The sequence below is a fragment of the Meles meles genome, chromosome 1 (assembly GCF_922984935.1).
Source record: "Meles meles chromosome 1, mMelMel3.1 paternal haplotype, whole genome shotgun sequence".
Taxonomy (NCBI): Eukaryota; Metazoa; Chordata; class Mammalia; order Carnivora; family Mustelidae; genus Meles; species Meles meles.
Window position 1 is genome coordinate 87,283,319 of NC_060066.1, and position 12,394 is coordinate 87,295,712.

The 12,394-nt window shown below is 42.6% G+C and overlaps 1 protein-coding gene across 4 annotated transcripts in view; it reads right to left on the bottom strand.

Moving 5' to 3' along the window:
* The window catches only part of ADHFE1 (alcohol dehydrogenase iron containing 1), a 33,593-nt gene that overhangs the window by 17,812 nt on the left and 3,387 nt on the right, over positions 1 to 12,394 (bottom strand). For all 4 annotated transcript variants that reach the window (XM_046018945.1, XM_046018936.1, XM_046018926.1 and 1 more), the window contains exons 2-8: positions 8,845 to 8,882; positions 6,971 to 7,017; positions 6,201 to 6,254; positions 5,858 to 6,012; positions 5,516 to 5,712; positions 3,659 to 3,736; positions 2,429 to 2,534 (exon numbers count right to left, since the gene is read on the bottom strand). In XM_046018945.1, coding sequence (XP_045874901.1) covers positions 2,429 to 2,534; positions 3,659 to 3,736; positions 5,516 to 5,712; positions 5,858 to 6,012; positions 6,201 to 6,254; positions 6,971 to 7,017; positions 8,845 to 8,882 — 675 coding nt within the window. The remainder of the gene's footprint in view (positions 1 to 2,428; positions 2,535 to 3,658; positions 3,737 to 5,515; positions 5,713 to 5,857; positions 6,013 to 6,200; positions 6,255 to 6,970; positions 7,018 to 8,844; positions 8,883 to 12,394) is intronic.

Below are 12,394 nucleotides of genomic sequence, written 5' to 3' on the forward strand. Positions count from 1 at the left end.
CCGTGGCAGTGATAATCACAGTATGTTCCACCAGGCCAGACTCTTGTCTACAATAGTCGTTGCTTATTCCAGAAATTAACAGTGAAGTTTATATTAACAGCATTATTTTTTGACCAGTATATGTTGCACAAGAAATGGCCCCTTTCTTGTGCAAATAAATCTTTATGATGTTGAATTTTTATATTATTTGGATCATGAAGAAAAGCCCTGAATCTAAAAAATGATTTCCTTGTAAAATGTATTTACCATTAAACCCCTGTTACCCAAGGAGGGTCATGGTTACATGAGCCCTCTATTAAGAATACAGTGCAGTGGGTGAGAGCACAGACGCCGGGGTAAGCTGTAAATCCTGGCACCAGATCTTCCTGTAGCAGGCATGGGGTAACTCACTATCTACCCTGTGACTCTAAGACAAGGACAAATAATAGTATGTCTTCCTGGTGCTGCTGTAAAAATTAAATGAGGGGGTACACATAAAGTACTTAGAATAATGACCAGCACATTGTAAAACTTACAGTTCACCATTATTATTAAATTTTGGCCTGAAAAATACAATTCAGTTCTTTTTTTCCGATATGCCCTAAAGGTTGGCTGTTTCAAGGACCGAGCTTCAGAATTTCCTCCACCTGATGGCCTGCCATCAATTCTAATGAATCAAATGCAGAAGAGAGAAAAAAACAAAACAAAACAAAACAAAACATAGCCATCTAGATCAGTGATGCATTGGGAACACAATGTAAGGTGAACTGTTTCAGGCATGAATTATGGTTTTTGGTCTTAGAACGGAGAATTTCTTCTACACCTGAGAAGCAGATAACATCTTTTGAACAAACCATTGGAAATTCTTTTAAATAGTTGGTGGATGGATGCTATGGCTTTATGGTTCTTAATCTGTCCAATCTGTAGGCAGTGCAAGAATGGAGCATCCATGTGGGGAGATATTAACCAAATACCTATGATGTGACAGTCACTGTGCCAAGGGGCAGGGATGGAAAGGGGAGTGAGATGGTCCTGTCCTCATCCAGCTCACAGTGCAGTGAAGATGGGCATGTGAAAGGGAAGTCCACCCAATGAGGAAGAGCAAAGGATGGAGTGGTCAGTTGTACCTGAGGAGAAGAAAGGTGGGGAGGCTGTCAGCAAAGGTTCCATCAAGGGGAGGGAGCGCCAGTGGAACTGGAGTATGAATTCTCCAAAGAGATAAAGAGCTGAGCACTGGGGACATGCCAGGGCAAAGAAATTTGGCCGTCTGGCAGTAGGCGTGGAAAGGCACTAAAAGACTTGTCAGGTAGAGGTGTGTGTATATGTGTATGAGTGCATGTATATGTGTGATGATTATATTGCATTCTGAAAACTTGCTGAGGCCGGTATGGAGGACAGACAGAAGGACTATGGGATGGAAGCAGAGACACTGACGAGGAGACCACTGCAGTTATCCAAGCAAGAGTTGGGCAGGTCTGAACCAAGGTGGGAATGATGAGGCTCAAGGGGAGGGAGCAGACAGGAGAGAGCCCAGCAAAACAAGTGGTAGAAGTACTGGGCTATGTGTGGACATAAGAAAGAAGTTCATAGTAAGCCCTGCTGCTCACTAACTGAAGGGACTCAGGAGAAGCTGTGAGGTAGTGGGAGACGGCGGAGAAGAAATTGGGATTTCATCGAATTTAAGATGCCATGCATTATAAGACGCATCATTAAAAATACCACTGAGGAAGAAAACCGTACTGTTGCGCCACAGATCTTAAGACATGTTCTGAGTTCAGAGATGTTAGAATGTGAATGTGCATTCTATGTGCATGTGCAAGTAGATGAAATAGGAAGTTGGGACATGCTGAACGCGAAAGGCGTCCGAGGGTCTCCCAGAGGCCCCTGGAAGGAACACAGACCAGGGAGCCATCAGCACATGGCAGCTGAAGCCCAGGGAGCATGCAGCATGACTCTGGCAAGTTACTGAACATCTCCACAGCAGGTTTCTTTCTCGTGTGGTGCAGAGCTGTAGGTGAGGTGGTGATGTGTGCGAAGTCCTAACATGTGAGCACAATCCCACTCAGGGGATGTCAGCTCCCTTTCCTGCCCTCTTCCATGCCATAGCAGCCCTGACCGTTTCCTGTTTCCCGTAGCCCTAGACGCAGGTGCTGTGGGTCTGAGATGCTGCATGCCAGCTCCACCCACTCCTTTCCCTGTGTCCCTGTGGCAGCAGCTGTGGCTGGCACAGTCGATCCAGAACAGTGACCTGAGGCTCATCCAGGAGCTCACCTAGTCACTATCCTTTATAGGTTCCACGTTTTCATCTAGGAAAGGGGATAATGACAGCTAAAGCTGGGGTGGTTGTGGAACACTAACTGAGGTATGCTTAGCAAGTGCTTTCAGCAAGAAAATACAGTCCATAGATGCAGGGCCTGGAAAATCCCCTCCAGTTGGCACTGGTACCTACCAAAGCACATCGAAGCCACTGTTGGCAACCACCCGGTCAGGCATGTGCAGGGTGTGTAGGGGATCGATCAGTCCCAGTGTGGGTTTGATGGCTCGGGAAGCAATGCCTAAAACAGGGATTTTCAACAGAGGCAAAAGGTATGGACACCATTTTAAGAAATTAAGTTACTTTAGGATAACAATTTATTCTTAAAAAATTAAAAAATATGAGATTCATTCTCATGAAGGGAGGCAGCAAGAACAGTGGAAAGAGATCTGGAGTCAGAAACCTGGGTTTTTCAGTGGATCTGAGGCTCCTTGTTTGAAGGAGCCAAGTGTGTACATCTCTTCCCAACTCTGGTTTGAATGATGTCACTGGCAATGGTGGGAGTATTTACACCAAAGAAATTGGCCAATACTAGAAACTGGGGCTTATTTACTGATTAAATGCCAGAGAAGTAGTTTACTAGCACACTGGTGGTTTGGGTGCTGATTCTGCAGCTTGCTATGTGTCTTTGGCCAAGTCACTTAGTCTCTCTGAGTTCTCCATTAGATCATAACCATATAGGCTTCTATCCCATATAGCCAATGTAAGGCTCATATTAGAAAGTATTATGTAAAAGTCTTTGAAAAACTGTTAAGATTGAATTCAAGTATTGGCTACTGTTATCTTCAATAACATCAAAGGATAATGTCATTTAATTTTAAAAAGAGAAGTTACTATAAATGTGCAGCCAAATATCAATTTATTCTGCTACAAAGGCCTGGGACCTTTGGATCTTTCTGGAGTGATGGGAATGTTTTATACTTTGATTGGGATAGTGGTTACATGGGTATATCTATTTGCCAAAATTCACCAGACTGACTCTTAAAATGTATACATTTTATTATATAAAAATTGTATCTCAATGAAATTGATTTAAAATATTGAAAGGAAAAAAGTGTTGAAAAGATGTCCAAGAAAGGGAATAATCATTCAGCACTCACGTACAGTTACTAACTTGAGCAGAGAAAGAAATGGCCAATCAAGATTATGGCATTTCAATATGCTTTGTAGGTAATTCTCAAAGAGAAGTTTATTAGACTGTTTCATATTTTTACATGTACTTGGAAGAAGAAAGAAAATGTGTGTATATACATGCCCTTAGCTCTATAACTCCTTGATTTTTAAATATTAGGATTGAAGAAAAGGCCGCAGGGTTGAAAGGTAAGAGAGAGAATTAAACACGATTTTTATGGGCACAGTTCTTACCAGTTTTTACTTTCAAGTGTTCGTAGTCAAAGATGGCAACTCCTGTAGTTTCACTCCCAGTTCCTGAGGTAGTTGGGACTTGAATAAAATAACATTAATTTACATAATGCATCTAATAAAGGTCAGTGGAGATACTTAATTCAGCCTCAGGAAGCAAGGAACAAAGTTAGAGAAGGAAGCGCTGATCCCCCTGTTGCTCACGTGAGGTCTGTATCTATGTTAATCTGCATGTATGCTTCATATGTCTGTCCGTGCTTGCATTTACATGCATGCGTAATAGCGTTCCCGTCAGCATTAACACATGTTTCCTATGCATATGTGATGGCAGTGTCTGCATTAATATGCACACATTTCACATGCACGGTGTTCATGTCTGCATAACGTGTAGGCATGTCTAACGTCAAAGTGCATCTTTGATGAGTATGTGTGATAGCTTTACCTGTATTAACACATATGTATGATGTCAGTGCCTGTGCCAGCATGTATGCAGGCCTGACATGTATGTATGGTGTCCATGCCTGTACTAACACGTGTGTATGTTTACCATGTGTGGGTCCTGTTTCTGCATAAACAGCTAGGAACCCCAGGAACTCTAGCACCCGAGCTTACGCAGCTGCAGCCGGGCATTCAGAGGCAGGCTGCTCGGCATCTCGGTTAGAAAACTCATATTTGCGGGGCGCCTGGGTGGCTCAGTGGGTTAAAGCCTCTGCCTTCAGCTCGGGTCATGATCCCAGGGTCCTGGGATCGAGCCCTGCATCGGGCTCTCTGCTTGGCAGAGAGCCTGCTTCCTCCTCTCTCTCTGCCTGCTTTTCTGCCTGCTTGTGATCTCTCTCTGTCAAATAAATAAATAAAATCTTAAAAAAAAAAATAGAAAACTCATATTTGCCTTCTCTGAAAGACATCTTTATTCCCTCCTGGCAGCAAGCACAGTAACGTTCTGCCTTTGCTAGGCTCCGTGGTTTTGTAGTTCTGTCAAGTTTCTAAACTTTACTAATCACCCCTCTGTGTGATGCTGACACAGTTTCACCAGAGGGTTCTGTTTGCCAGACATCAATTATGTTGCTCCCTGCTGATTGCTCATTCACATCAAAGCAGTTCATCTGCCTTCAACTTACTCCTGTACCATCATGAGGCCCATTCACGGTGGAGGCAGTTGAGGGGGAGAAGAGAGAGGACAAAACTTTAGACAGATATTGTCCAGTTACCAGTTAGTGCATTTTCACTATAAAACTTTAAGCAGTAATACGCTAACAGCCATAAAATGGGAGGGAGGGAAGAAAAGACCCAAAGATCCCAAGCTCTGTGCGGGACAGACAAGCTATTCTGACTTAGATTTGCATATCTGTCCCCAGGGCAGCCACAGAGCAGATGTTGCCCAGAGAGATGTGGCCATGCTGGCCACATGTCCTAGAGAAGAGACAAAGGCTCAGGTCAGCTGAAGAGCCATTGTGTGGAAGAAAGGGTTGAGTCAACACCAGAAAAATAATAGCGAATGTTCCCCTTAAACTCCATGGTGGCTGGCAGAAAGGGACAAAGCAGAGGGGGGTTTAGAAGACAAACCTGCCATCAGAGGGATCTAATAATATGGAAACGATAACCTTCCCTCCTCCTTCACACAATGACTGCCTAGCATAAATCTGCAAACCTTCTCACCACTGACCCAAATCGTCTGTCTGTGCAATAATGATCAGAATTTTAAAACATAAATGAACTGCTCTCTGTTCTGCTCTCCAAACACTGTACTACACTGAAATGAAGAAATCAGAAAGCTTTGGAAACATACCCTAAAATTCCTGGCTTGCATCTTTCCTAAGACCTTTTGCCAATTGCAAAATAAAACGTACAAACAGTCTTTACCTGCAATCAGAGGCTTAAGAGGCACAGACACAGGCTTTCCCTTCCCAATGGGGGCATTGACATAGTCTAGGAAATCAGAGTGAGGGCTGGATGCATACAGATTAGCGGCTTTGCAGGTGTCCATGGTGGAGCCTCCACCGACAGCAACGAAGGCATCAAAAGCTCCCCTTTTGACAAACTCAATTGCTTCCATGAAGCTTAGAGAAGGGAAAAGAAAAGCCATCATGTCATTATCGTTTTCAGAAAAAAATTGTCACACCATTAAAGGCCTGGAGCAAGTTTTAAGCAACAGTGAGATGTGTTGGCTTCTACATAAAGTGAATAGCAGCAATAAAATAATACCTTTTTTCTGTTGGTTCCACCCTCACATTATCATAAACCTTAAAACTTATGCCGTTCTTTACTAGGGAGTCCATAACCATTTGTACGGGAGGGAGCTGGGAGAGGTTCTTGTCTGTCATCAAACAAACATTTTTAGCACCCATGTTTTGTAGGTCCTAAAACAACAAAAATAATTTATAAGTTAGGTTTCATTGCCCAAGAACTGCAACAGACTCTCTCTCTCTGGTCAACTTAACACTGCACATTTTTAAAAACAAAGGACTCAATTGTTGTCAGTTTGCATTTGTTTTAAAAGACAGGTAACATTTCTAACAAAAAGACTGTAGGAATCTTAAATACTTGCCATTCCCACTTCCTTTGTAACTCCTGCTCCATATCTAATATTTGAAATGGCCATCTGTGGGAAAAAAAAAGAAAAAGACTTAGATATAGGTGATTTTCATTTCTAAAAACCTATAAATGAAATGAATCGTTCCTTATTGTGTAGAGAATAAAGTATATATTCCTTAGCATGTCCTTCATTTTAATTTATGACTCCTGAACTAGGAGGAGACAGATTTAAACAAATAATTATATAATTATAGTATGATAAAAATTCATCAGAATTCATTTCTCCTTTGTTCTTGTCCTTGATTACTTGGACCTCTTTTAGAATTGTTATAATTACAAAACTAAGCTGTAACCTACAACATATGTAAGTTGGAGAGTTTGTAGAACTGGGAATTTTGTCCTGTTTTGATGGCTGAAAAAAAGACAGACAGTATCTAAACATTACTCATGTTATCTGAAGATTTGTATTCCATTACCCCAACAAGGTACTTTGCTAAATGGGGTCTGATCAAATAATGAGATTACAGAACTCCAATTAATAGCAGATTTCAAATGAGATAATGTATTAGTGGGCGCCTCAGTGGCTCAGTTGGTTAAGCATCTGCCTTTTGGCTCAGGTCATGTTCCCAGGGTCCTGGGATCGAGTCCCGCCTGCTTCTCTCTCTGCCTCTGCCTCTCTCTCTCTCTGTCCCTCATGAATTAAAAAAAAAAAAAGCATTAGCAAAATACTCCAGTATTTTTTCAAGTCATTCATAAAAGAAAGAGTGGATTGATTATATCTACCTCAAAGGCATAATCTGTTGTTTTCCCAGAAGGTGCAAATCCAGGAGCTAGAAATGTAGAAATTAGCATTAGAGTAGGCCTCAAAAGCAAAGCAGAAATAATGGTTTCTGATAGTAAATTGGTATTTCAGCAGTGAACATAAGCATCCCCCTTAAAAAGACTTACCTTTAAAAGAAAATTAAAAGCCTTAGCTAAAATGTATTTTCAAGTTTCATTGTTACCTATCAAATTGAAATTAAAATCTGTATTTTAAGAGAATGTAATGCTAACTTGATGCTGATTGTGTGAAAATAGTTATTTAAAATATTTTCTTCATTGAAAGTAAAATATACTTTTGAAACAATGTCTAAAAATCCTCTAGAAAAAATACCCTCTAGACTCTGGAGTTAGATTACTGTTACAGAACAATTATTAGTAAGTTAATTAATTAGAATCCTACTTACATTTTTTATAACAATTGTGATCAGTTTGAATTAAAATATTTTTCCATAGAAAAAAAATTATCACAGTAAGATATTTATATTTTTCAAGTTAAAGTATGTAAAAATTTAGTTCTATTTGTAAGATTTAATACAAATTCTTATAAACTGATATTTCTGTATAATGTTATCAGGTTTTAGTTATGGCAGAAATGATTTCCTGTCATATCAGAACAAGACAGCCCCACTTAATGAGTTTTATTCTCGTTTTCATCACTCCTCGTCAGTCATAAGATTGAAAAAAAAGTCTGCAACAATTTCCACTACTTCTTTTTTTTTTTTAAAGAACAAGAGACCACAACTAGGTAACAATCTACCTTTGGATTCTTGAGGGCAAGGGTATCCTTAATCAAAATTCAAATTTCTTTGATCCTTATCTACTGTAAAGAAATAATCTGTTAATCTTGCTACTGAAGTTTAGGAAAAGACATAAATTGAATCTAGAAAACAGTGAGATTATCTTTCTTTAATTTACTAATTTTATGCTCCCAAACAGGAGACTACTAATTCTTTGTTGAAATCAACTAAGAATTGGAAAGAACCAGCTAAAGACAAAATTCTGCATATGTTAACAAGGACCTTAACGGCTGGCCATGTTTTCACCTAGCAGACAGTCATTAATGACTGGGAGGTCCCTTGGCTTGTCTCGAATAGTGAACCACACTGGTGGCAGGAAAAAGCCCTCAGTCACTCTTTCTGTTCTACTCCCCAACAGGCTTCTCTGTGGGTTCTGCTTAGTTTCCTGTACAGGCAGCCCCCCTTGTTTCCATTCTCACTGTGCTGTTTAGATTTGACCTTTCCTTCTAAGAGGTGAAATCAGTTTTTGTGTCAGTAATTCATGTGACATTCTGAGGACACGCTGAAGCTACAATGAGCTTCCTGCTGCTCTGGGGACAATGGAGTTGGGAAGGATTAAGATGTTTGTGAGAACTGAAAACTTTTGTCATTATATTTAATTACTAAGAAATATAATTTTTTAAAAATTGATACAAGTTTTTTCCTTCTAGGAACCGCCTTTGTTCTTTAGCATCTTTCTTTCCTGAGATGTATTAAGACTGTCCAAAGATTTCATCTTGATTAACTTGATTAACTCAGATGATCTTAAAATCTCATCTGTGCCCCCATTTTTAGCTTTGGCAAGTAATGCTATCTGAAATAGAAAATTATCATAAATAGCATTAAATATATACTTGACCCAAACACAATCAATCAGCACACGTTCAGCTACCGTCATATAATTAGAACTACATATTACCAGTTGCAAATGAAAAGGCAACCATTCCAACTTTCACATCCCTTGATTTCCTTGATTTATCATTTTCCCAAATGTATTATGAGTGCCAATGGAGAGCTTGGAAATTTTGGCCACTTTAAAAACACAAAATGTATTATTACCTTGGGAGTAAGTATGAGAATGAGTTGGGCACTGGCATCTAGGGAAAAGAAAAAAAAAAACGTGAAACTAGAAAACCAGAAGATAGGATGCTTTAATGTGACTCACATTGCATTCTACTCTTGAGATGCTATCAAAGTAGTAGCTATTGGTAAATGCTCCATAGGAAAACCCAGAAATCATCATGGACAAGAAGTCCACTCAGAGTCTTTCCAGTGTTGCAGGATCATTCTTTCAGGAATTATTCAATTGGTGTTCAATACATGTGTTTGGGAAGCTGAGATAAGTTCTCTGGGGATATAAGGAAGTTTGAGAAGGAGTCTTAGTGTCTATGAGGTCCCAGCTCTTTTACCAGGTTAGGAACTTCTACCAAATTGACCCAAGGTTAACTACTCAATGCATTTCCCCTCCCATTCCCCCCACCCAGGGGAATTTGTATTTTCCCATTGTCTTCAACGTGTTTATTTTCTTGAAACAGACTCTGGGCCTCTGAGAAGCCCTCAGTGGGCCTGCAGTCCTCACTGGTCACCACTTCACGCCTCCATCTTTTCTCAGCCCAGCTCCAGGGACCTGTAGTCCCTTGGACGCCTCCATGTGGTGGTTCCCTCCCCAGAGCCAGTGGCTGTGTCCCCTTCTCCCAGCTCCCCTGTGGCCTAAAGTACACTCATGCCCGTCACTCTGTCCTCCTCGAATCCCTCACGTCTTCTCAGTTCCCACTATGCTTCTCTGCCCTTGGTTGTTTCCCTTCTCAGTATTGGTAGCCTCCTGTTTCCTGCACAGTCCCTTTCTCCTCCTGTTCGCTGTGCATTTGAGCAGCACCAAGGGGTTGTAGGTTTCTATTTTTTTGCCAGAGGACCTTGTCCTAGTGGGGTCCCAGCAGATACGTGAATGGACAACCACTCCATCCCCCCTTTAAATTTGGAGCTAAAACATCTGAGGGGGAAGGTGGAGAAGGAAGGAAGAGTGTTCAATGGTGGTCAAGACCTCAAAAACAGATTGAAGTCAAAGCCGCCAGGAAACCGGTGTGAGTGCCACCATGAGTCAAGGCTGCCACCTCCTGGACACGGCTGAAAATGCCAAGTGTTGAGAATCCCGGGACCATCCCAGCCGGTGTGAGCCATTCTCAGGCTGCCACAGGGAAAACATAGTCGGCAATGCCAGGGTGTTGTCCGTCACCGGTGGGCTTTCTTTGGAGAACTTTCCCTGCTTTACACCCTCCAAGGACAAGAAAGTGGAGGCAAAGGGAAGAAAATCTCCAGACTCTAAACTTTCCAATGCCCAGGAATGTGGCAGCACATGCTTTCTTACATTCCTCCCCCATTTTAGTTATATATTTTTTAGGTTCTGAGGCTGCCTTGATTAATCATTTCTACTTTTTACTTGTGGTTTGAGTCCCATCCTCTCTTGCCTTCTTGGGGGCCTCCATCTGTCCTGTGTTTCCTAATCTTTCCCCTCACTTGATCTTTGTCATTATATTTAAGAGTTTCATGCTTCAAAGTCTCAACCTCTTGTCCCCTCTGCCTTGCTCATCCTCTCTGGGTCTCCCCTCCTGGCCTAGGTCTGCTAGCTCCATTTTTTTGTCTCCCACACATTGCCTGGCTCCCTGAAATCTGGCTGCTGTCTCAACAAGTCCCAGCTTTCCTGCTGCTGTATTCCTACTTCTCAGGACCACCGCCCCCCCCCAAAGCACCTTGCTCTCCTAGCAGTGAACACTGGGCCATCTCCTCCTTGGGTGAAATGCTTTCCGTGGCTTCCAGAACTACCTACTCACCTGGGCTTCCTCTAATTATTCTTTTTCCAGCTCCTTTACCACTCTGCTCATTCCTTAAATATTGGGTTCTTTCCTGGGCTCACCCTTCACACTTTATAGCAAACCACTCATCGAGGCACCCCCCCCCCCCCCCCAGTATTTCTCTAGCCAAATCCATCCACCTCTCGTGGGTCCTCTGCCAATGTCTGGTTTCAGTGTCATCTCTCATCTGAATAACTCCAGAGCCCCTAACAGGCTTCTCTTGGCTCCACCTTTGCCACACAGGGTCAGGAGCTTATTTCCAACGATGCCCTCTCCCCTCACCCCCTTTGGATAAAGTTCAGACCTGGCCGTGCCTCATGGGCCCAGCTAATCTTTCTAGCCTGGTAACCTCATCTCTGTCCATCTCTGGAGCTCTTGGAAAGTTCATTGTTTTCTGTGAATGGGAGGGCCACACATTCTCTTTTTTGCCTCCAGAACTTTATCCTTGTTATTTCCTCTGCCTGAAACATGTTTCCCCCTCTTCTTCCAGGTAATTAGTATCCTTTCTAGTGTCAGCTGAAATGTCACTTCCCCTGGGCAGTCCTCCCTAAGGCTGGAGGCCCAGGTAGGCACTCTCCCTCTGTGGTCCGTACCATGCTTCCTTCCCTGTTAGAACCATTATCACCCTGTGTCGTTGGTACCATTCTTCTGTTTGCATCTGCCTCTAGATTATAAATTTTGTGGTGGCAAGACAAGATCTGCCATTTATCACAACTTCATCTGTAATGGCTAGCATCGCAACAGGCACAAACTAATACCACCTGAAGGAATACTGACTGAAGAAATGAGTAAATGAGTAAGTAAATGCAGATGTTTTAAATCCTCTGAGCTTTTTCTCTTGTCTCCTGGTGTACCAAGACAGAGAACCTGAGCTTGGGTAAGAAGAATAGACTGTGGGTTCCCCCACCGTTTTAGGACAGCCTGAAACCACTGAAGGGCTTCTCTACCCTTGAGAAGCTGAGGAAACCATGGGTAGAGCAAGGCTCTCATTTACCCACCCTCTGGCTCTGGCCTAATTATTCTGGTTTTCCTCCCAGTATCACTGGCTAGGATAAACTGGCCAAGTTTTTAGTAAAGGTCAGCACCTCTCCTGTGCACTAAATCTCAGGGGAGCAAGCGTGGGACTTGATCCATCCCAGGACCCCAGGATCATGACCCGAGCCGAAGGCAGTTGCTTAACTGACTGAGCCACCCAGACGTCCCATGTTTTCCCCTTTATTATATTAACAACAACCTTCTCTTATTCTTCCCTCTCCTGATGCTGCCCCCACCGCTCTCCTTGCCTATAGTCCTGTAAAGGCTCTCCAATTCCTCCCATTCTCTCTGGGACCCTCTCCAACTGACCTTTGCCCTGTGACTCCACCAACAGTTTGCCAAGTCAGGAATGCCTTTCACCTTGCTAATATACCACTCAGTTCTGAGTTCAGTCCTCATCTTGTACAGCCTGTCAGCAGCATCCTTCTATCTACTCCCTTCTCCCTAGAAAACTTTCTTCCCTGGGCTTCCAGGTTGCTCCTCGCCTAGTTTCTTTTCATGCCATTGACTCTGAATGCTGGAGGGTCCCGGGGTTCGGCCTGTGAATCCCTCTCTTTTCTTTCCACTCTCACTCCCTGAGTGACCTCACCTTGTCTCATGGTCTTGAGTGACTTCCGTGATCTTATCCTTCTGGTTTAGATGTCTTGCTTAAACTCCAGATTTAGCTGCCTCCTCCGACACCTCCTCCGACACCTCCACTTGAACGTCTGTTAGGCATTTCAGCT